This window comes from Heteronotia binoei, chromosome 12, assembly GCF_032191835.1.
Source record: "Heteronotia binoei isolate CCM8104 ecotype False Entrance Well chromosome 12, APGP_CSIRO_Hbin_v1, whole genome shotgun sequence".
Taxonomy (NCBI): Eukaryota; Metazoa; Chordata; class Lepidosauria; order Squamata; family Gekkonidae; genus Heteronotia; species Heteronotia binoei.
Genome location: NC_083234.1, coordinates 42,217,961 through 42,243,150, shown reverse-complemented (window position 1 = coordinate 42,243,150; position 25,190 = coordinate 42,217,961). Strand labels below are relative to the sequence as shown.

Here is a 25,190-nt window from a genome sequence, read left to right as displayed (position 1 = left end):
GATGGCAGTTTCCACCATCACCAGCATCTCTGTATCAGGACAGCAAATGGTGGCTTAATAGCATCTTTAAGCAACAGCGCTTGGTTAGCAATAGCTAATGGCATATTTAAGGAACGTAGATCTTAGCCCCCTCATTTGAACAGCCACCGCCCATATAATTTTCGCTCTCTCACCCAGCTGGCATCTCCCTCCCATTCTAGATCAGTTGAAGAATAAGAGGAAGAAAAATCAGCTGGTGGGATGAAGCCAGTTGTTGTTGCTGGTTTTTAAATTTTATTCAACCATAAAACATACAAAACATTACATTAACCAGTCAAAAATAAATGAAGATTATACAAACAGTAAAAAGAACAAAAGCTGTCATTAGATCAAGGGTTTGAGTATAAAAACCATAGAAATCATATTAAATAATTAGTTCATATACCAGTAAAAATCAATAAAACATAAAGTTTTGGTATTGTGTAGGTACTTTACAATAATCCTTGTTGTTGCTGTTTTTAGTTTTTTGCCAAAACTTCCACTCCTTCTCCCACCCATACATGGGGAGAAGTTGTTGCTCAGTGGTAGAGCATCTTCTTTGTGTGTAAAAGGTCTCAGGTTCAATCTCCAGCATCTCCAACTAAAAGGATCAGGTAGGAGGTGTTCTGGAAATCTTCTGCTTCAGACCTTAGAGGGCCATTGCTAGTCTAAGTAGGCAATACTGACTTTGATGGACCAGAGGTATGCTTCAGAATAAAGCAGTTTCATATACTTTTGCCCTTCCCTCCAAAAAAGTTTATTTTTATGAAACAACAAATCGAGAACATAAGGAGAGGAAGATATACTTTCTCAGTGTCAAGGGAGGTTCAAGCTGCAAGCCCAATGATAGTCTTTTTTGAGATTTCAGAAATTAAATTGAAATGTTTCTTTGATGACTCATGAGACAATGTGTGTGGTGGAAACAGGGAGTGGAGGACTGTAGTTCAGATTTTTAGCAGCTCCAGATAAATGATGCTTGGCTCTTGAAAGGCAGTAACCCTATGAAGAGTTGCGGTGACGTCAAATGCTCTCGAAGAGCCCCTTGGCACAAAGTGTTAAAGCTGCAGTACTGCAGTTCTAAGCTCTGCTCACGACTTGAGTTCGATCCCCGGTGGAAGCTGGGTTTTCAGTTAGCCGCCTCAAGGTTGACTCAGCCTTCCATCCTTCCAAGGTCGGTAAAATAAGTACCCAGCTTGCTGGGGGAAAAGTGGAGATGACTGGGGAAGGCAATGGCAAATCACCCCGTAAAAAGTCTGCCGTGAAAACGATGCGAAAGCAACATCACCCCAGAGTCAGAAACGACTGGTGCTTGCACAGGGGACCTTTCCTTTCCTTACAAATGCCCTCATTCCAATATGTTATTAGGTGATCCCAGTGAAAGATGCCATGCGGATTGGGTTCAGGAGAGAAAAGAAACATGCATCAGTCATGATACATTTTTTTCTTAATAGAGGCATTTTCAAGCTACACTGCAGTATATGTATCATTCCATCAGCCTCAGTCGATCTAGGGAGAGTTGCGTACAAAAGCAGGGTTCTGCACAGGTAATTGGAGTGAATCCAGAAATGCAACCTGGATCTCCAACAAAAAGAGTTCTTGGCCTTGGCAGCTAGAGCGCTACAGCTCTCAGGCTTGCTTTGACAGTCATTAACCCATTTCATACCACCACCAAGCCAGTTTAAATTTATAGAGATTGGGTTTACATGAGCCCTTCTGCTCTCTGGGAGTTGATAGAAGACCTCCCTCCTTGCTCTCCTCATTTTATAAACAGTGATTGGGCATTTTTTCTGCTTTGCCCATCAAACTACCTAATTTGTTGCTGATGCAGTAGTTACACCAGCAATTCATTTGATCAGACCACACTGGTGGATTTTTTCCTTCCCTGCAGGATTCCTTTTCTTTCCTTTCTTTTCCTGCTCAGGCATGCAGTTGGCCCCTTCCCTTTCCCCTGAACTGCCTTTTTCTGAAGTGTTTGCACTGCAGGGTGTGGAAATGTTTGCATGCTGGCACACAGCGGTCCTTCAGATCCTTCAGAGACATTACCTGGAAATGCAATGCAGCTCTATAAACTGGACTCCAAGCAAGCTTGACTGCCTGTAGGTTGAGGGAGCAAGCACCTTTGTTCTGGGTCCTTGTCTACAAAACTTGTCAAAGAGTGTGTGTGCTCACACAACTGATCCCACTCTACACATTTAATCTGATGAGTCATTAATGAAAAATGTCTCTTTATTTCTAAAATGGCACAAACAGGCCATATCTTAGTAATGGACTTGCAGCCCAGACTTGAGATTCTGGACCTCCATGTGCCAGCAAAAGATACCCATATCCCACCCCCCCTTCCCCTTGTTCTGGGGAAATGCACTATGGTTGTACAATGGTATAGCCTAAACTATAATTTCCAATCTCTATCTTTTCCCATTTGTATGGGTTTGTGGGATGTGTTCACAAGTTGTTACCTGAATGCAAAATATTGCATGGGAGTAATTTGATTTGTGAGTGGTTTGCAAAAGGTCAGGAGTGGAAGCATAGCTTACTCAGGTAAAAATAGAATCATCAACTCTATCTGGAAATAGTACATGTTCCTTTTGAGAGTGGGTTCACATATGCATGTTCCTTGCTCAACATGTGAGCCAGTGTAGTGTAGCAGTTAAGAGTAGTGGACTCTCATCTGGAGAACCAGGTTTGATTCCCCACTGCTCCACATGTAGCCTGCTGGCTGACCTTTGGCCAGTCACAGTTCTCTCAGCTCTCTCTCAGCCCCACCTACCTCACAAGGTGACTGTTGTAGGGAAAGAGATTGTAAGCCTGTTTGAGACTCCTTGACGTAAAGGAAAGCAGGATATTAAAGCCTACACTACTTCTGTGTTGAAAGCTTGAAGTGTTTGAGATAATGGTGAAGAGAAAGATCCATTCTCTCCTTGAAGTTTTGTGCAAGCCATCATTTGAGGCTCTAATCCTCAAGTGACCAAGCAAGCATGTGTCAGTTGGCTTCAGGAGTTTCATGGCAAATGGACTATGGCTTAGCTGTAGAGAACATGCTTTGGATGCAAAAGATGCCCACACCAATCCCTGCTATCTCCAATGAAAGAACTTCACATGTGCACAACTGCTGCCAGTTAGAGTAGGCGATCAGTGCAATCCTAAACAGCTATACCCTTCTAGATTAATAGACTTTACGGAATTTAGAAGGGCTCATCTATTTAGGATTGTGCTGAATATTTTCTTGGTTTAGGATTGCATTGATGAGATCATGTGGTGCACTGCTCCGAAAAACAGTGCTGCAGGAAGGAAACCAAGGCAAAGCAGTATATCTGTGTGGTAGCATTCCTAGATGGATCAGTGGTTTGATTCCACATAGCAACTTTTTAGGTTCACAGATGCTCCACAAATGCAAGCAACTTCTAATAACCTTCATCCTTCCCAGGGGCTCATCTTCTTATTTCTTCTTCTTTTTATGGTCATTAAGTCTTCCATCTCCTTGGAGGACTGCAGATGAGGTAAATGGGTGTGTGGTCTGTGTGGAACCTCTTTCTCCCTTGGAGCACTTGGAATTGGTACAAGTAGAGATGCTGAATCATCTCCTCTCTGCCTGGGGCTGGGTGGGAACTGGCAACAGTTTGGGTGGCAAAACCTGGCATGGCCTGTCTCCTTTGCTTCCCTTTCCACTCTCCCCAGTGCTGGCAGAAAACTACCTTAATGAGTCTAAAAGCAGCTTACAGTCACATTCCTTTCCCTGCCCCACAACAGCTGCCTTGTGAGGAAAGTGAGACTGAGAGAGTTCTGAGAGAACTAGTCAGAGACTGGCCCAAAGTCACCCAGCAGGCTTCATGTGAAGGAGTGGGGAATCGAACCTGCTTCTCCAGATTAGAGTCTGCCTCTCTAATCACTACACCACAATGGCTCTCTAAAAAAGGAAGGATATGGGTTCCCCACACCCCACACTCCTTTCAGTGGAGGCCCAGATCACAAATGTAGCCAGGCTGGCATTTTTCTACCTTTGCCAAGTCCAGCAGTTGGCAGTTTAGCACCCTTGCCCAGACCTAGCCACAGTGACCCATGCAATGGTCACCTCCAAACTAATTGCTGTAATTCACTCTACATAGAGCTACCCTTGAAGCTGACCTGGAAACTTCAACTAGTCCAGAATGCGGCAGCACAAGTCCTTACAGAAACCCCTAGTAGAGCCCATATCCAACTGGTGCTCTACCAGCTGCCCTGGCTCCAGACTGGATACTAGATCAGATTCAAGATATTGTTTTTAACCTTTAAAGCCTTTCACGGTCTGGGACCAACATATCTTTGGGACCGCCTCTCCTGGTATATTCCTTAAAGAGGCTCTGAACAACAACACGCTGACGATCCCATTGCCAAGGAGCTTCAACCTGGCTTCAAATACAGCCAAGGCCAAAGCTAGTGTGGAGCACATGGAACAGCACCCCCTATTGAATTTCCAGCACCCCACCTCTTCCAGTCCTCCATCCCTCACCCAGGAGGGGGAGCCTGGGGCAACTGGCGAGGAACACGCTTGCTGCAGGACTGAGGGAGGGAGACAGGGTTGCAGCGTTGTTAGCAAGTAAATACCTTCCCTTCTCTCATTGGCATGTGCCGCTGCTTTGGAGCGACTCAGGGAAGGAAAGGTGGGTATTTAGACTTTAAATACCTTCACTGAGTCGCACAACAGCAGTGGCACATGCCAGTGAGAGAAGTATCTTCCTTTTACTTGCTGACTAAGGGAAGGAGCCTGGGGCTTGCCTGCACACCTTGTGGAAGAAGAGCAGCACTGCCATGGAGGAGCCCCAAAGTCAGATGAGGGACCTGGGAGTGAGCCCCAATTCTCCTGGCAATTGTAAATGTTTGGAATTGCTTTAAACTGGTATGTATTAATTGTATTATAGCTTTGTTTATTGCGTGTTTGACCCTCTCTGAGCCCCACAATAGTGGGGAAGAGTGGGATACAAATAAATAAAACATTGAGAAAGTGTGATACATATATCCACATGATCCCACAAATATTAGATTGCCTTGGCATCTCTCTCCTTTTCAGTTGCTACTCCAGATTTTTATAGCGCTGTGTTTTTATGTATAGCGTTGAAGACAGTGAATCCTCACTCCCCCCCTCTCTCACCCATCAACATGTCTTGGTAGAAGCTTTCTTTTAAAAGATTTTTGGGCCTTGTACACAACTCATGCAGGATGGTGATAGACGAGCTACAATTTAAAACAGACATGTCTTAAAATTCACTTCAATACATGCTCAGGATCAGTGATCATTTCTGTTCTCAAAGGAGAGGTAACAACCACCCTTCATTCTAAAATCGTTATGTTGACAGCTGGAGCAAGAGGCACAGAGGGAATCAGGCACTGGGGTTCCTGGGGAAATGGTGGCTTCCACACAAGGGCAATTCCCCCATTTTGTTCTCATGGCTGCTCTGAATGCCTCTGTATAGGAATTCCCCCTGTGCATTCTCCTTGTATCCACCATTTCCTGCTATTGGTAAGCTTTTGGCCAGTTTTTTTTTTTTTAAGTACTCGATAGAAGCAGAGGCAGACAACAGCAAACTGCCTCTGAACACATCTTGCCTCAAAAACCCTATAGATTATACCAAAGATCATACCAAAGCTGCTTTGGGGAAATGCAGAGCAGAGCCTGGGAAAAACCAGATGGTGAGCAAGCATACAACCATGTCATGAGGAAGCCCCCCCAAATCCACTGCTGTTGAGGGGCAGACATGAAGTACAAGCTCCATGTGAAAGCAACCTTGGTTACAAAACTTTAGATTTTGCCTTCATTCCATCAGTTTTGGAGTACAGATAAATGTGTTATCTGGACTGGATGGTGGCCATAGTGTTGAGTAGCATGGGTGTGGTGGTTCAGCTTAGCCATGCTTGGAAAGCACTCCAAGATCCCAAAATCAACAACTATACAAAGAAAAGTGGAAAAGAAAGGTCACACTATAGAGACACGAACAAGTTCTTATCTTAGTGGGAGTGACTGTCTCCCATAAATAAATGCTATTTCAATTGCACAATTGCTAGGATTATTTGCCTCTTTAACATCAAGGGCCTTTCTGTGTGATCGGTCACTATGTGCCCTGACCACATATGTTCTTTTGAATAATGTCCCTGAAGCCCTTATTAAAACCTGGTTTAAAAATTACTTATGGTGTGGAGAAAGTAGATAGAACCTTTTCTCCCTTCCCCATAATAATACAACTCAGGGACATTGAGTAAATTCATAGAGAACAAAAGGAACGTCTGTACCCAGTGCCTAATAAATTTTAGAACTCACTGCCACAAAATGTAGTGATGTGACCACTGACATGACTGGCTTTAGAATAGAATTAGACAAAGTCATGTAGGATAGCTCTATCAATGGCTAATGCATAGTAGCTATTAGGGTTACCAAGTCCAATTCAAGAAATATCTGGGGACTTTGGGGGTGGAGCCAGGAGACATTGGGGGCAGAGCCAGGAACAAGGGTGTGACAAGCATAATTGAACTCCAAGAGAGTTCTGGCCATCACATTTAAAGGGACAGCACACCTTTTTAAATGTCTTCCTTTCATAGGAAATAATGAAGGATAGGGGCACCTTCTTTTGGGGCTCATAGAATTGGACCCCCTGGTCCAATCATTTTGGAACTTGGGGAGTACTTTGGGGAGAGGCACTAGATACTGTGCTGAAATTTTGGTGCCTCTACCTCAAAAAACAGCTCCCCCAGAGTCCCCGAAACCTCCAGATCAATTCCCCATTATACCCTATGAGAATCGATCTTCACATAGGAAATAATGAAGTGCTCAGCAGACGTCCCCCCCCCCCCATTTCTGGCGACTCTGAAACGAGGGATTGGCCTCTCTACTCACGAGTTGCTGCCAACTTCTTCACAGCAATACAGACACCCCATCCCAAGAGGAAGCCTTTCAATCGGAGACTGAAGCCTCTGGAGGTGCAAAGGCACATGGTCCTCTGGGGCGGGGCTTCCCCCCATGGAAGAACCCCTGCTGGGACCTGGGGATTGGCAAGTCTAGTGGCCATGGATCTTCCTGTCCAAAGGTACTTTATCTATAAACATCAGTTGCCAGGGGATAAAAACAGGGGGAAGATTGTAGCCTCTGTGCTTATAGGTATTTGGGAGGTGTTTGGTTGACCAATAAGGTATTGGATGCCAGACTAGTCAGGCCTTCGGTATCCAGAAGGGTTGTCTTTATAACAGTGCCGTATCCTCTCAGGTAAAAGATAGGGGTAGGGGACAGACATGATATACAACCTAAAAGAAGGAACCTTCCAAACAGTTGAAATATAAAAAAGATGGAGCGCTGATAGGAAGGGAAATAATTTTGCTTCTCTTTTTGGTCTTGCTTGATGGGTTGCACAATGTAAATATTGTATGTTTTGGAAGAACTGAAAAAAAGTTTTTTGACGTTTTCAAAATGGAGAAGTCAAGGGTGTTGCTGGGTGGGAAAATGAATTACTCATTTCTGCATACATCACACAAAATCCCCAGTATAATTCCCCATGATTCTCATGGATTGGCATTCCACAAAGCAATACATAGCTGCAGGAAGAAAATATGTCCTCCCTGGGACAAAATATTTTTATGAATGCTTGAAGATATTTCTAAGCTGACAGTTTGCTAATGTTAGTTAGAGGAAAACAGCTGAAATTCCCTGAAGGAAAGCTATTAGAAATCCTTAGGTAATCTGCCTGAGGGAAGTATGCTGGTTTTCTGCGAGTGTGTGTATGTGCTGAGCTGAGTTCAGTGCAGGGGGAAAACTTATATGCTCTCAATAAATGCATAGCCTTGAAGGCAAGAATCTGAATTGTGTGCCACACATTGGGGTACCAATATGATTTTTAAAATGCCTGGTCAGAGGGTGGAAGGAGGGATATTATTTGACTACCGTAATCTTGGTGCAGTGCCTGGTGAGTTTTTTGGGAAGTGAGAAAGTAAATTCAGGTGGATTTGGAAGGGCAGGGATAGGGCTTGAACATTAAGGTTGAGCCAATTAAATTGTCATGTATTGGGAGACAGACTCTAATGAACTGAAGTGTAGGATCAACAAAAGTTTTCAAGCTTCTGCTCCAAGTGTCTGTTTTATTAAATAAAATATCAAATTGGAAAATAACCCTAGCAGCAAACCATATGCACATCTTTCAATCTTCGATCAGTGCTGTGCTAAGCTATATGAAGGCCTCACCAGCTCCCTTAGGGTGAAGTAGGGTTGCCAATTCCCAGGTGGGTGCAGGTTGCAATTTTGATAAGAAAGTTTGGACATTGACTTGTGTGAAGGACTTTGGGTGGGGTCTTTGGTGTCCTTTTCATTACTTTGTATATAGAATGTCTTAGACATTTTGAAGTATTATAATTTGATAGTAAATTTTGTACTTTGGAGGCTGGTCTTCACAGAGGTTTTTCTAACCTACTTTCCCTGCTCTATCATCCATGTTGCTCTTTGTGGGTTGCACAATCCCCAGGTGGAGGCAGGTTGGAGCCCCCCTCCCCTGCTTCAGGGTCATTAGAAAGCGGGGTGGGGGGGAGGGATGTCTGCTGGGCACTCATTATTCGCTATGGAGACCGATTCTCATAGGAAATAATTGAGTATTGATCTGCGGGTATCTGGGGCTCAGAGGGGGGGGCTGTTTTTGAGGTAGAGGCACCAAATTTGCAGCATAGCATCCAATGCCTCTCCAGAAAAGATCCTCCAAGTTTTAAAAAAGTTGGACCAATGGGTCCAATTCTATGAACCACAAAAGGTGCCCCCATCCTTCATTATTTCCAATGGAGGGAAGGCATTTAAAAGGTGTGAGGTCCCTTTAAATGTGGTGGCCAGAACTCCCTTTGGAGTTCAATTATGCTTGTCACAACCTTGCTTCTGGCTCCATCCTCATGTCTCCTGGCCCCACCCCCAATGTCTCCTGGCTCCACCCCCAAAGTCTCCAGATATTTCTTGAATTGGATTTGGCAGCCCTAGGGTAAAGACAGAAACAACAGTTTTAAAGTGTGACAGTAGTAGTTTTGAATTGACATGTGCTGCATAAGGAGGCATTTATTTCCAGGACGCAGAACGTGCTTTGGAACTATTTCCATCACACTGAGGTTGAAGAAAGAACATATTTTAAGTATGGAGGAATCAGTTTGAATTCTCTGCCTGAAAACAAATACCTCAAAAAACTGCAAATATGGGCCAAACCTAGGCTTGCCAACCTCTGGGTGGGGCCTGGAGTTCTCATGAAATTACAATTGATCTCCAGATTAAAGACATAAATTTCCCTTGAGGAAATGGCAGTGCCAGACTGTAGATCAGGGTGGCCAAACTGCAGCTTGGTAGCAACATGTGGCTCTTTCACACGTATTGTGTGGCTCACAAAGCCCCCCACCCCACCCCATTGGCTGGCTTGGAGAAGCACTTCTCTCTTTAAATCAATTTAAGCTAGCCAGCAGCTTGGGGAATGCATTTTAAGTTAAAGTTGCTTTCTTTCCACATCTCCCCCCCAACTGCCTGGCTTCTGTCCAGTCCTGCATTTCTCAAACATCTGACATTAATGTACTGTGACTCTCAAACATCTGGCATTTATTCTATGTGGTTCTTACATTAAGCAAGTTTGGCCACCTCTGGTGTAGACTTTATGGCATCACATCCCTGCTAAGTGCTCTTTCCTCCCCAAATTTCACCCTCCTCAGGCACCACCCACAAATCTCCAGAAATTTCCTACGCCAGAGATGGCAACCCTAATGATGACAAAGGTCAAAGATTTCTGTTCATTTTCAGAGGTTAATTACAAACATTCCTGGCCCCAGCTGGATTTCCAGGAGAGGAGAAGAGGGTTTTTAACCCTGCATTGCTTTACTACATGAAATCAGCCTTCTCTCTTTAAAGGAAAAAAGACATCCTGTACACATCCTTCACTGCCTTGAGCGTTGTGTGTACACTGGGAGGGTGGTTTAAAAGCAATTATAAATAAATACATTTTAAAAACCTGTTTTCTTTCCTTTAAAATGTTAACAATAGCACTTTATCAACAGTGGAACTGGTATAAGTGCCAAAGCCAGGGCTTTTTTGTAGAATAAGCCCAGCAGGAAATCATTTGCTTCTTAGGCCACACCCCCTGATGCCAAGCCAGCCAGAACTGTGTTCCTGCTCAAAAAAAATCCTCGACCAAAGCAATTTTGACCACGCTTTAGAATGTCTGTTAGGCAAGGCTAACATTCAAAAGAAAATACAATGTGGGAAGATCCATACCCTGTGAATTCCTCCCCAGTTAAAACAAAGCAAACGTATAGGGCAGCCAACTCCGGGTTGGGAAATTCTTGGAGATTTGGGGGTGGGTAGAGTTTGGAGAGGGAAGGGACCCCAGCAACGTATATAGTACCATAGAGTCTACCCTCCAAAGTAGTGATTTTCTCTAGGAGAACTGATCTTTGTAGTCAGTTCTGAGAGATCTTCAGGCCATAGCTGGAGGTTAGCAACCCTACCCACATAGCTGTGTTTGCTGAAATTTGACCCTTCTGGCTTTCATCTCCCACTCCTCACTCTGTTCTGTTCTTCTTTCCACCGTATAAATTTAGAGTGGAAGTTTCTCACAGCAGGGACCTTGCACTGCCTATGTGACTCTATGAAGTTCCATGCAATCAGATGGCTATTTATAAATATAAAGCAGTGTTTCTTGGGCAAAAACCAAGAGTCCTGTGGTGCAGAGTGTTAAAGCTGCAGTACCGCAGTCCTAAGCTCTACTCACGACCTGAGTTCGATCCCAGGCGGAAGCTGGGTTTTCAGGTAGCCAGCTTGAGGTTGACTCAACCTTCCATCCTTCCAAGGTCGGTAAAATGAGTACCCAGCTTGCTGGGGGGGAAAGTGATGATTGGGGAAGGCAATGGCAAACCACCCCGTAAAAAGCCTGCCGTGAAAATGTTGTGAAAGCAACGTCACCCCAGAGTCGGAAACGACTGGTGCTTGCACAGGGGACCTTTCCTTTCTTTGGGCAAAAAACTGATTTTGCAGAAAGGTGCCAGGGTTGCAGATCCAGGTTGGGAAACTCCCAGAGATTTGGGATGGAGCCTGGGGAAGGCAGGACTTCAGTGGGGCATCCAATTTTTCCAGGGGGACTGATCTCTATAGTCTGGAGATGAGCTGTAATTCCCAACTGGAGGCTGGCATCTCTAGACCAAGATGAGATTGTGATAGAAACCATTTGATTCAATAGAAGAGCCCTAGTAGCAGTTTCCTCCAGTGTTCCTCTGTTCTCATCAGAGTCTATTGTGTCTGTGTGCCTCCTTTTAATTATAGAAGTCAGTTGTATTTTGGCTTGTGTATACACGCTGTTTTGCAACTTGGGAGATGATATTTGTCTTCATGCTGGGGGTGCTGACTGGCAATGTGCTTTGGCCAATTATTTAACCTACCAGTTAATGAGTTCTGTATGAGCAGCTGGAATGGAACTCCAGGGAGAACAGCCACATTCTTATTGGTTGGAAATACTTAGGACCACAATATATTCCTTCTTGGATTGGAGGGATTTGGGTGGATGAGATCTGGCTATGAAAATGTCCAGTAGATGTTTAATGAGGGATGGAACAAGAAGCTAATTTTCTAGCATACTCTCTGGCTATTCTTTGATAACTTCTACAAAGAGTAGAGTGACCCAGTTTTGACCAATCCATATTCTCCACAACTGTTTGTCTAGTAAACTCTTCGCCAAGAGAAAACTGATAAGAAACTTCTTTACATTTTAGTTTGCGATTAACCCACTTGAACTACAGAGTAAATATTCTGTTTGTAGGCTGATCACTTTCCCTCTTTAGTCTTTTAGCTTCTTTTTTTAAAGCCATAAATGTAAAGCGTGAAACAAAAATCAAACATGTAAGTGGCTTAGTGGCAGCACATGTTTTTTATTCAGAAGGTCCCTTGTTCCACCTTTGATTCCGTCTGTTAAAAGGATTTTGGATGCAGGTAGAGAGAAAGACTGTTCTCTGTGGGAGACCTCTCAGATCTGCTGCCTAACTGATACTACAAGATGAACCATTGGCCTGACTCAGCATGAAACAGCTTCATGTGCTTAAAATGTGTATTTGTAGCAAATAAATAAATAGAGAGCCAGCATGGTATAGTGCATTGGTGCTGAGATCATTTGTTATGAGGGCTGGATCTGATATAAATGTGGGACCAAGCCATGTGTATCATAAAATATAATGCCAGGTAGTGGAGATATAAACTTTATAAATGATACAGAGAAACACAATTGAAGATATTATTTTTTACTTAAAATACAAACATGCTTAAAACTCTTGCACTGTTTTGTTTAAAATGGAAAGGTGGAAGAATAGTGGGATTTGGCAAGGCAATTTAAAAAATAAAACTTCAAGAAAAAGCATAAGGATCACAGCAGAAACTAAAAATATAAACCAAAAATATAAAATGCTCTGGGTTTAGGAAAGCATGAAATGGCTGGGAAAGATCAGCTCCCCTGGAGAAAATGGCTGTTTTGAAGGGTGGACTCTATGGCAGTGTACCATGCTGAAGCCACTCCTTGAGCCACCCCCAAAGTCTCCAGGTATTTTCCAACACAGACCTGGCAACCCTAGCTCACACATTTTGTCTTTGCTCAGGAAGGATGACCCCAGAGCAAACTAATTTAACCAAATCACTCACACTCACAACTTTAATACCAGTAGCTCACAATGTAGAATTTTTGCTCACAAGACTCAACGGCTTAGAGGGAGCATTTCATATACCTAAATAAATAAATAAAAGTGGAAGTTGGAATTAGCAATACTGCTTTCTCCATCCTCTGCCCACACCAATTCAAACCAAGGCTACAAACTTCCATAGATCCATTATGGAAGGAATGGATATTGTGTTCTTGTTTTCAGATGCATCTACATTACATAGTTCAACCTGTTTATTATTTCCTTTCCATAGGGGAATATGGAAACTTAATTCTGTTTGTGTGACTGGGATGGGATCTGTGATGGAACTGGCCCAATTTGACTTATAGACCAGGTTCTGTCAGCCCCCTCCTGGGCTTGCACCCCTTCTTGGAGGGTGCTATTTCCTGCCACTAGGGTGGATTGTCACCACCTGCTGAATTTAGCATCCTTCTCTCCCTGGTTCTAAAAAACATGCTCTACCAGACATTGAAATAAAGCAGGCAATTCTAAGCTTAGTGAGTTACAAAAGGTTCTAAGGATACCTCATGCTTCTTGCATCCTCCCAGACAGCCAGATCCAGCCACATAGTCAATATGGCCACTGGCTGCTGTCCAGAGTACAGCAGTTTCTTTTCTTCCAAGACCAGCACCAAGAGATGCTCCCTGTTTTGGGGCAAGTACTTTTATTAATCCACCCACTTTACATCACTCTCCACCCCTTGTTACCTGCTCTGCCCAGGTCCCAAATGCATCCTGGGATCACTCAGGTCCCAAATGCATCCTGGAAGGCATTCTGGGAAATCTCCAGCTCTGCTGGTCTAGCCCAACATCCTCCCCACTCTGTTTCCTACCTGAAGGAAGAGGATGAGCTAACTCATCCCATTGTCTCTTCTGTCACATCCATTAGCATATCTTAAGTGTTAGCCCAGGTGCTATGGGCTAATTCCACCCCCCCCCCCCCACCACCGCCCTTGCTTGTCTCTGAGCTCAGGGACAGAAACTTTTAAAACCTGCTTGTCACCTTTCTAGGAAGCAACGCATTTCTCCACACAATCTATAGTGAATCTGCAGCATCCTCACCAGACTACATTGGCTTTGGAGAAAATTGTAAGAGTTAAAATAGTTTAAAATAAGGAGTCTGCTTTGTACTGATTGTTTGGGGAAACAGTCTTGTTTGATGGAGAACCATGTTTGTCTTGTCTATACTATTTTCAAGGGCCTGTAGTTAGCCCATTTACAGAACTGGATAATAACCTGGTGCCTCAAAAGATTGAGATTCAATGCACAGTCCTTAATTTGAGCTGTAGATGATTGCTAAGGCAGATCTCATGACAACAGGGTTGATCTTCGGTCATCATCCTCAGTTAGGGTTAAGAGTCCATGCATGTGGCATAGTCATTAGGAGTGCGGGTTTTTTTGCAGAAAAAGCCCAGCAGGAGCTTCATTTGCATATTAGGCCACACCATCTGGCCTGGGAGCACATGGCTGCCACACAGTGGGTTGGGCCAGCTGCAGCCCTGGCCAGCCCAGGGGGAACTTCACTCCTGTGAGCTCCTGCAGAAAAAAAGCCCTGGTCATTAGATTAGGACTGGGGAGAATTTTGCTGGGTGATCTTGGGCCAAGCATTTCTGACAGCCTAAGCTACCCCATAGGGTTGTTCTGAGGATAGAAATGAGGAGGGAAGAACAAAGAAAAATCCTGAAATCTTTGGAGGAAGAGTAAGTGAGAGCTAGTTTGCTGTAGTGGTTAAGTGTGCAGACTCTTATCTGGGAGAACTGGGTTTGATTCCCCACTCCTCCACTTGCAGCTGCTGGAATGGCCTTGGGTCAACCATAGCTCTGGCAGAGGTTGTCCTTAAAAGGACAGCTGCTGTGAGAGCCCTCTCCAGCCCCACCCACCTCACAGGGTGTCTGTTGTGGAGGAGGAAGATAAAGGAGATTGTGAGCCACTCTTAGACTCTGAGATATAAATATAAATCCAATCTTTTCTTCTTCTAAAGATTGTAACCAATTCAAATTAAACCCTGAATTTATTTGGAGATACAGGGAGGAGGCAGAAGTGGTGGTAGATTTTCTGAACTCTTCTAATGTACCAGATGGATTGGCATTTTGCATATTACTGCAAGTATGTGAAGACCTAGCCAGTAGCATGTGAAAAACCAGTGTGTGGTGAGGTCCACATGAAGTCTTGGGTTAATGCATGTGTTGGCATACAAACATGTTAATGGAAATCTATCCCTTGCGCAGAAGTTTGTGGTATATTCTTTTTTTCCCTTGCTTTAACATGGTGTGTGCATTATTCTGGGACCTATGTAAAAGAATCATATGGAATGTGGATTGCAGAATTCAGCTTCAAGGAAATTTTGGCTTTCAATTTAAAGGCCCCCCACACCTCTGGATTTGAAAACAGGTGGACAGTGCTTGGTGCATGCCCAGAAAACCAGAGGGATTTCAGAATAACACTACAAACAGCAGTCAGGAGATGGAGATTCAGAGTTCTGAATAGCTCTTTGCCTGTCCCTTTGACTTGCAGAATCAAGCTAAATTGTGTAAAATTACAACATGAAATACTGCTGGTGATCTTTACATGATTCCTTTATAGCAGCCTTTGGTTCACTGGCAAAATTAGGTTTTGTCCTCTTTTCTCTAACTTCTTTTATTCTATGCTAAACAAACACTTTTCAAAAAAGCCCTTTCGCTGTCATTTTTCTTGTTTGTTGCTGGATACTTTTCAGTATATATATATATATATATATATATATATATATATATATATATATATATATATATATATATATATATATTTCTCATTTGTTTAAAGTGAGGGATTTGGGGAGGGGATTCACATTGCTGCAAGTTTCAGTAAATGTCAGACCTTGCTTGTTCTATATATGGGCAGCATTGTAGGCTTGCATCTCCCAGTTCCTTTCACCTTTCCCTTGTGCAGGCTCCATCCCCTTAGAGATTCTTGACTCCCACTCTATTAAACCTTTGCTTCCTCTCCTGCAGAATCCACTTTTATACACCCCCGCAAGTATGCAGCCATGCAAGGGAACAAACTGTAGAGCGTTGTTTGAGACTGAATTAATGCAAAATGATTTGCATTGTGACAGCAGTAATGAAAGGCCAGAAACAACAACAAAAAATCCCTATACTGGCAGGGAAATGGGGCCAGGCGGTGACCTCGCTGTGGGCCTTGTACCAGCTGCCAAAAGGAAAATTTGTTTCTCCACTGTCCAGTGGAGTGCAGTGTCAGAAGTGGATAATAGATGAGACAGTCCTACTTTGTTAAAGTGGGAGTTTAGGGACTTCGAAGTTTCCTTAAAACTTACCTGGAGCAGGATCTAATATGAGATGCACTGGAAACAGTTAATCATCCTATCAGATCTGTGACCTGCCGGATTCTCACACCCCTCTTGTTTGCTGGACTAGGTGTGCTAGGGGGGTTAAGAGTTGGTAATTTTATAGTCGGTAGCACTGCTGACTTGTATGGGATTGTGCCGTGTTCTTCCCTTCTTGCTTCGAGGGGGGGAAAAAAATCCTATGACTTCTTTAGGTTTGCCAACCTCCAGGTGGTGACTGGTCATTTCATTCTATTACAACTGATCTCCAGGCAACAGAGGTCAGTTCACCTGGAGAAAATGGCCGCTTTTGAAGGTAAACTCTATGGCATTATACCCCATTGAAGTCCCTCCCTTTCCTAAACCTAAGGCTCCAGCCCCAAAATCTCCAGGTATTTCACAACTGGAGCTGGCAACTGTAGAGTCATCCTTGCTCTACCTTGCATCCTGATGTGTCACAGAGTCACTGCTAAGGGTGTGCAAATAGGCAGCTCTGGCACATGTGCCAACAGTGGCATACTGGACAAGTTTGCTTAGCACAGGGGCCAGACCTCTTCCCATGCCAAAGAGCCATTGGCAGTACTGCTGGGGCTAGTTATGCTGGAGAAGGCGGCAGGCATGGCTTATGTCCATCATTTCCTCCCAGACCCACAGAGCCACGAGCTAAGTCAAAGGCAAAACCCTGAGATGCTGGCAGTTCTGCTGGGGCTTTGGTTGCTCCAAGCATGTCTGGCCAAGTACAATCCTTGTCTTCCTATCGCATTTTGTTTGCCAACATTCCAACATGTTCATAAGTAGACATTGTGTTTTTTTCAGCACTTAGGCCAAAAAAGTTGCCTACCCTTGCTTTAGAGCATACCTAGAAGGCTGTGCTCCCATTTGTCTGAGCATTGTGGCACAAGAAAAGCTCCAAGAAAGTGTTTTGCTCCATGAGAGATTTCAATTAATCCATCTGTACAATTGGTTCTGCTGCCGTTGTCAATGTCTTGTTAGTTGGGACTGAGAGTTGTCTGCAAGCACCTACTGAGAGATTATAAAGCAGGTGTGGCATTGCAAATGTTAGTGGGTCGAGGAAGATTTCATTGCTGAAGGCTCAAACACTTGGTCTCGATACATCTGAGATTAAATTGCAGAAACACAATGCATTTTAAGAGCATTAACTACTTAGATATTATTTTTAACACCTTTTATATTGAGGTGGATCTAACCATCCTTCAAGGAGCCTTTCTCCGATTTATGTAGCTCTTCTGTTGGAGAAAGAATCACATAAGTTTGAGGAAAGTTTCAAAGTTTGCTCACTGGAGTGATGGGTTCTGGGTAGGGTCTATATAAATATCTGCAGGCTCAAGTTTTCCTTTCTCCCACCCTTTGCATGCTGCATCAAAACTGCAAATTTTCAGGTTTAGGAAACTAAGGCTTAATCCCAGTTAAATTTCACACTTGAGGACAGGAAACAAATTGCAGTTTAATTAAAGGGGCTGGTGCTGATGCCATGTCAAATTGTGGTTTGTTTTAAACTAAGGAATATTCAGTTTGAATAGGGAAGAGCAGAATAGGGAAGGAAGTACCAGAGAACCTGAAGCTCAGAGAACTTCAAAGCTGGGTATGAATGCGGTTTCAATCATCCTTCTTTTATTATTAAGTAAAGAGATCTATGCTTCAGCATATGGACCTACTAATAGGGCCATGTAATTGTTCATAAGGATGTTAGACACTCAATTGCCACATGCTATTAAACAAAAAGATTTATGCATATTTACCTATGCATTTTTACAGAACCATTTAATTATGCGAAGAAATCTTAAGACACTCAATGGTCATATGCAGATATTAAGACAAACTTCTGTTTATCCCCTTCCCCATCCATTCATGTGTGGAGCACAGATGAAGGGTTCCTGGACTGGAAGCTTTGAATCAAGCTTCTATGTTGCAATGTAAGAGGCTTCAGAGGAATTCAATATATATTTGAGATTTTACTCCATCAGATTACATCTGGTCCTTGCACAGGCATAGCTGGCTGGCTCCAGGTTTACATCAATATGGTATCATGCCAGCCTTATGCTGGGGATAAGGATGGCTTTAGGATTGCATTGAAAAACATACTTTTAAAAAGGTGTTTAGGAGGAGGAGAAGAGATTGGATTTGTACTCTGCTCTTCATTTGGAGTCTCAGAGTGACTTTCAGTCAGTCAGTCAATACCTTTATTGGCATAAATGGTTTACAATCTCCTTTCCCTTCCCCTCCCCACGACAGAACCCTGTGAGGTAGATGGGACTGAGAGAGCTCTGAGAGGACTGCTCTTGAGACAACAGCTCTGAAAGAACTTCTGAGTGACCCAAGATCCCTCCAGCAGGTACAGATAGAGGAATGGGAAATCAAACCCATTTCTCCCAGATAAAAGTCTGTGCACATAGTCACTATACCAAACTGGCTCTCAAATGTGAAATGTGATTGGAATTAAACCTTAGTTTCCTAAAGTAGCTAGTTTGTAGTCTTGATAAAGGATCATACTAGGTAATGAAAAAGAAAATAAATGAATGTTAGTTTTTGTTTATGAAATCTTTTACAAAATCTCAAGAGGGCATCTGTATAAAGTTGATATAAATATGCAAATTTCTGTACGTTCAGTAATTGATGGCTACTGTAAACTGCAAATATGATGACCAACATTCCTCCTTCATTCCAGGTGACCTCACATGTCATTAACATCTCTCTCTCTCTCTCTCTCTCTCTCTCTCTCCTCCCAGGTCAGCTAGAAGCCTCAGCTTTCTGCATGTGATTGGCAGTGTTGGATAGTCACATCTGGGATGCTTCAGCCTCTGAATGTGAGCTCCTGATTGTGCTTTGCTCATGATAACATTGCTATTATTATTTTTACCATCACTGTGTTATGACTTTAAATAACAGGAAATGTTTCTGAACAGATTGCTCTGGGATGTGGAATAAAGATCCCAGGGGAGCTGTTGATGCCTCTAGCAAACAAGGGCAGGGATTAATCCATTGCTGGCTGAGGCACTGGGACTTCTGGTCAGGCATTTGTCTAGGAGCCAGAGGGAGGCATTCCTGTCTCATATTCCCATGGAAGAAATACCATGACGTTTAGAGAACCATGTGTGAGTCATGATTAGATAACATGTACAAATGTAAAGGAGTGGCTGAGCTGTTATTTGTCCCTGGATTTCCAAACAAAGAAGCTTAGTCCCAGTCCCCAGCGGCAGTCTTAGGTGGACATCTCTCTAAAATATACCCACACAGGCATAGATTTTGTGCGCAGCCAGGGCTGTATGTTGTCTTACCATTGTCTTACAATCTGTGCCACCATCACTGTAGCACAACTATGAGTCTTGTGGTCTGAACTCTGTGCATCAAGGAGGCACCAGCCCTACCACATGTCTACACACTTTGTCAGCTGATTTTTAAGGACCAATGCCTGTCCTTTAGGCCATATAAAGCCCAGCCTCAGCAGTTGTTCTTCAATCTGCATAGCTTGTTTTTGCAGACAACATCATGGCTGAGTCTCTGCCCTGATGCATTTTAGATATTTTATCTCCTGCCTTATCTGCCTTTGGCTCTTTTGTTGTTTGGCTGCTTCTTCTGGAAGGTGAACTTTGTTTGGTTTGAACCAGGGCTTTTTTTGAGCAGGAATGCACAGGAACACAGTTCCGGCTAGCTTGTTGTCTAGGAGTGTGGCCTAGTATGTAAATGAGTTCCTGATGGGCTTTTTCTACAGAAAAGCCCTGAAACAATGGTGACATTGGGGATGTGGCCTAATATGCAAATGAGTTCCTGCTGGGCTTTTTGTACCAAAAAAGCCCTGGTTTGAACTGTACTACTCACCACTGACCTTCTCCCACTGGACTGGCCACTGGCTTCCATGAAACTTGACTGGCTGCTAATGGCTGTGCCCCTTTATGAGCCTGACAAATTCCCATATTAGACTGCCTAAGTTTTATCTAAACCCCCAAAAGAAGCACTCTGGTCCTCATCACACGATTTAAATTGTAAGGGCCATCATCTGCCTTCAGGCTTAGAAACAAAAGGGAACTTGGGAAGGGCTTCCAGGCATACACATCTCCTTGCCTCTCCATATGGCCTGTGATCTTTGCTTGTTTGATGGGGTTACTGCTGATAACTCATACCCCTCTTATTTTTCTTGCTTTGCACCCTCTCACTCATTACTTGTTTCCATATGGATGATTTGCTTTTCCTTGATTTCCTTACTACAGAGCTGTTTTTGAGAGCATTCACATGATGCCATCCTCTGTTTTGTTCATCTTCTGCGTTCCCCCTCCCCCTTCCCCATTCTGCTTTTTGGACAGATCATAACCAAAGTGTCTTTTGAAACCATGTGGATGTGAAGATTTACATTTTTGCAGGAGCTGCCTGCATTGTCACCATTTTCTTACATCAGCCTCTGTGGCCATCCTTCTTTCTTCACTAGAGGGGTTTTTCAAGCTTTTTAAAAGAAATTGTTAATTGACGGATTGTTATAGCTTGATAGTATTATATGATTGTGACAATAGAACATAATTGTGCTGCAGTGCCGTTGTGATGTAGCACTTCCTGATCTTTTTCTTAAAAGCCCTCTGATGGGTAAGAATGATGTCTGCAGGGAACTAAGGCAAGAAAAGAACAAGAGAAACTGATCCATAGACTCTACTTATGATGTTATATTTTGCAAAATAATAAAAAAGCAATCTCTCTGGGTTCATCCAGAAAGAGCAAAGTTCCACACCTTGCCAAAAGCTTTATATGCATTTGTGCCTGTTCAAATGTTTGTGCACACTCCATTTTGGTTATGCCTGCATTGCTAATCAGTAGACAGTGAAATTAGAGACAGTGATATAGGTGTGGTACCCAGTGACAACATGGATCATAGCAATGATTAAACAGAATTTCTTAGCTACTGAATAATTCAGCCTTGAGGGCTCTCTGGCGATGCTGATGGCCCTCATTTATTAAGATGTAGTCCATTTTCCTAACTGCTTCTCCTCTTCCTTATACCTAGAGTTGTTGTGTATTTTGGGACATGACACACCTGTGCCTCTACAGCTACAGGATAGAAATTTAACTGGTGATGTTTTCCCCAGTGAGGCTTGGAGAGGGCTTAACCTGCTGGACCTCTGCCTGTCATGCATCAATTTTAAAGGCACAGGGACCATACTAGGGAGGAAAGGAGCCAGTGGCCTGAACCCTCTATACTTATTTAGTTTGTGACCAAGTACCATGAACTGTACAGAAATCCTGTGATGTATTTAAATTAATATGAAGATTGTCTCTACTTGAACAAACACAAATACTTTAAAATATTTAAATAGGAAACTTTTTCTCCATTTCACCATTCACGGTTTGAGTACGAAAGCTTATCTCAAGAAGTGTATACTTACTGGCATCATTAGATTGATTTTTGCGCTCACCTGGATGTCCCAGAAGCTTGAGCAGGATTGGCTCTGTTAATACTTGGATGGGAGACAACCAAGGAAATCCAGGGTCACTATGCAGAGGCAGGCAATGGCAAACCACCTCTGAATGTCAATTGCCTTGAAAACCCTACAAGGTTGCTATAAGTTGGCTGCAACGTGACAGCACTTTCCACCACCACTAGATTGAATTTGGCAGGTGTTAGGTATGAAAACATCAAAAGCTTTTAGTTGTTCAACCCTATTGCATGTTTACTATCAAATACAAATATGTCACTCTGCATGCTACTTATCAAGACTGCCAGATTCCATTAGATTTCAACTATCAGATATTAACTGTTGGATAGCCATATTAACTGTTGGATAGCCATAATTGTCATCTGTCAAATACAAATGAATATTTCCACAAATAATCAAGAGTTGCTGGAAAATATTCTGCATGAAATTTTTGAGAAAGTTAAAAACTTACTTTTGCTGCAATTGTAAAAGTGTATAATGGCTTTCAAAAGGGTCATATTGGGAATAAACTGTAAATTGGGCTTGGCAGTGGCACTAGGTTTGTAAGCACCAGGCCTAGATAAAAATGTCTAAATTAGAGGTGTCAAACTAATTTGTTATGAGTGCCAGATCTGACATAATTGTAACTTTGTTGGGTGGGGCCATGTGTGCTTAAAATGTAATGCCAGGTAATAGAGATATAAACTTTATAAAGGACACAGGCAAACCCAATTACCAATATTATTTGTTACTCAAAATACAAACAAAATCAATTGATTCCTAGCAGTGAAAGCAATTGATATACTGGGGAATCCCCAAAAGCTCCGATAAACACATTTAATCATTTGCAGGACTATGGGTTTTTTTCCCAAGTGATACCATAAAAGGGAGAGTACCATACATTTCCATACATACCAGTTGCTTCCTGGACAGGCTGGCTCTGGCTCCTGGGCCTTATGCTTGACACCCCTGATCTAAATACTTTCTCTTTTCAGTTATCTAACCTTCATCTCTTTTCCTTTCTTCTCCAGGGCACATTCTACACAGAGCAGAGTCTTCATATCAATGGCAACCATTCCTCTCCTTCCCATGAAGGACAGCCCAGACTCACCTCTCTGTCAACTCACTCCAGAGCTGGAGAAACTGGGGCAACTCTGGACCTCAACCTGGATGACTTTATCCCTTCACACCTCCAGAAAAGGCCATCTATTAACAACAGCATGAGCCCAATATCCCCTAGGGCAACATCTACTCCACAGACTGCATGGGCTCCCTTACGTCGCAGAGTGAGTGGGCTCCAGAGACTTTAATATGTTCAGAAATAGTGTGTGTACCAATGTGTGTGTGTGTGAGAGAGAGAGAGAGTGAGAGAGAGAGAAACTGGCAGCTAAAATAACATGGCGGGAGTAGGGTTGCTAACATCTAGGTGGGTCCTGGACATCTCCTAGAATTACAACTGCTCTACAGATACAAGCATTAGTTCTCCTGGAGGAAATGGTTGCTTTGGAGGGGTGACTGCATGACATTATACTCCATTGAGGTCTCTCCATTTCCCAAATCTTTTTTTTTAAATAAACAAGTTTTTATTGTGATTTGTAACAGTATAAAGTCATGAAGATATCGTTGTCAGTTAAAGTACAAAATTAGCTTTAACAAGACAACTTAAACAAGAAGACAAAATCATAGATAACAACAAACAGGTGATACACTCATTAGATAAAGATATACTGGTTTAGGAGGAATTGAAGACACACCTTGGTACTACAAAAAAGAAGGGGAAAAAGGAGGGGTTACAGAAGCAGTATTTCTCTATATATTGTATTCCTATTGGAGGGGGTAGCATTATCAGGGTTCTGAGTCTATTTTTTCTAAGATCGGGCACCATTTGGCCACAAATTTTAAATAGGATTCATACGGGTCTGTTTGTTCCAGATCAGAGGTGATCTTGTCCAAGATCAGGTGGTCCCAGATCTTGGAGAGCCAACTGTCAGCGGTCAGGGTTGTGGAACTTTTCTAGTTCTGAATGACTAACTTGGCCACAGTTAGGAGGGTTGTTGAGACGGGTTGTTTGTGTTCAGGTATTTTGGCAGCCTGCCAGTGGTTAAGGAGGATCAACAGCAGGTCCATCTGAAGCAAGATCCCTGTCAGGTTAAGTATGTGGTGTATAATTGTTGCCCAGAACTTTTGGATTGTTGGGCAGTCCCACCAGCAGTGGATGTAATTCGCTACTGTACCACATCCCCTCCAGCAAAGAGGTGAGTAGTTAGGAATCATGTGCACAAGTTTGACAGGGGTATGGTACCATCTGGATAATGTTTTAAAATTTTGCTGGAAGATGTTTAGGGATTTGGTTTGGAATGCCCCCATCAACCAGGTTGTCTCCCATTGAGTAAGTGTTAGCTGCGTCTTGCATTCTTTATGCCAGGAGTGCGTACATAAGAGAAGCCATGTTGGATCAGGCCAATGGCACATCCAGTCCAACACTCTGTGGCACACAGTGGCCAAATATATATATATATATATGGAGCAGTGGTCCATTAGTGGCTACTAGCCACAGTGTGTGTGTGTGTGTGTGTGTGTGTATATATATATATATATATACACACACACACACACACACACACACACACACACACTGTGGCTAGTAGCCACTAATGGACCACTGCTCCATATTTTTATCCAGTCCCCTCTTGAAGCTGGCTATGCTTGTAGCCACCACCACCTCCTGTGGCAGTGAATTCCACATGTTAATCACCCTTTGGATGAAGAAGTACTTCCTTTTAACCTGACTGCTCAGCAATTTCATTGAATGCCCATGAGTTCTTGTATTGTGAGAAAGGGAGAAAAATACTTATTTCTCTATTTTCTCCATCCCATGCATAATCTTGTAAACCTCTATCATGTCAGTCGATGTTTCTGCAAGCTAAAGAGCCCCAAGCGTTTTAACCTTTCTTCATAGGGAAAGTGTTCCAAACCTTTAATCGTTCTAGTTGCCCTTTTCTGGACTTTTTCCAATGCTATAATATCCTTTTTGAGGTGCGGTGACCAGAATTGTACACAATATTCTAAATGAGAATGCACCATCAATTTATACAGGGGCATTATGATACTGGCTGATTTGTTTTCAGTTCCCTTCCTAATAATTCCCAGCATGGTGTTGGCCTTTTTTATTGCAATCGCACACTATCTTGACATTTTCAGTGAGTTATCTACCATGACCCCAAGATCTCTCTCTTGGCCAGTCTCTGCCAGTTCACAACCCATCAACTTGTATTTGTAGCTGGGATTCTTGGCCCCAATGTGCATTACTTTGCACATGGCCACATTGAACCTCATTTGCCACATTGATGCCCACTCACCCAGCCTCAACAGATCCCTTTGGAGTGCCTCACAATCCTCTCTGGTTCTCACCACCCTGAACAATTTAGTGTCATCTGCAAACTTGGCCACTTCACTGCTTACTCCCAACTCCAAATCATTAATGAACGAGTTCAAGAGCATGGGACCCAGTACTGAGCCCTGCGGCACCTCACTGTTTACCATCCTCCACTGCGAAAACTGCCCATTTATATTCACTCTCTGCTTCCTATTAATTAGCCAGTTTTTGATCCACAAGAGGACCTGTCCTTTTACTCCTTGACTCTCGAGCTTACTAAGGAGCCTTTGATGAGGAACTTTATCAATTTAAAACAATTTTATTCCAGTAACATATGGTAACAATTAATTATTGCATTATTAATTACTTCTTTTTATCTATCTCATATATTACTT

The 25,190-nt window shown here is 43.0% G+C and overlaps 1 protein-coding gene across 2 annotated transcripts in view; it reads left to right on the top strand.

Moving 5' to 3' along the window:
- The window catches only part of SORBS3 (sorbin and SH3 domain containing 3), a 90,613-nt gene that overhangs the window by 11,516 nt on the left and 53,907 nt on the right, over positions 1-25,190 (top strand). For both annotated transcript variants that reach the window (XM_060250744.1, XM_060250743.1), the window contains exons 2-3: positions 18,750-18,827; positions 22,451-22,705. In XM_060250744.1, the coding sequence (XP_060106727.1) occupies positions 18,810-18,827; positions 22,451-22,705 (273 nt within the window). In that variant the 5' untranslated portion in view covers positions 18,750-18,809. The remainder of the gene's footprint in view (positions 1-18,749; positions 18,828-22,450; positions 22,706-25,190) is intronic.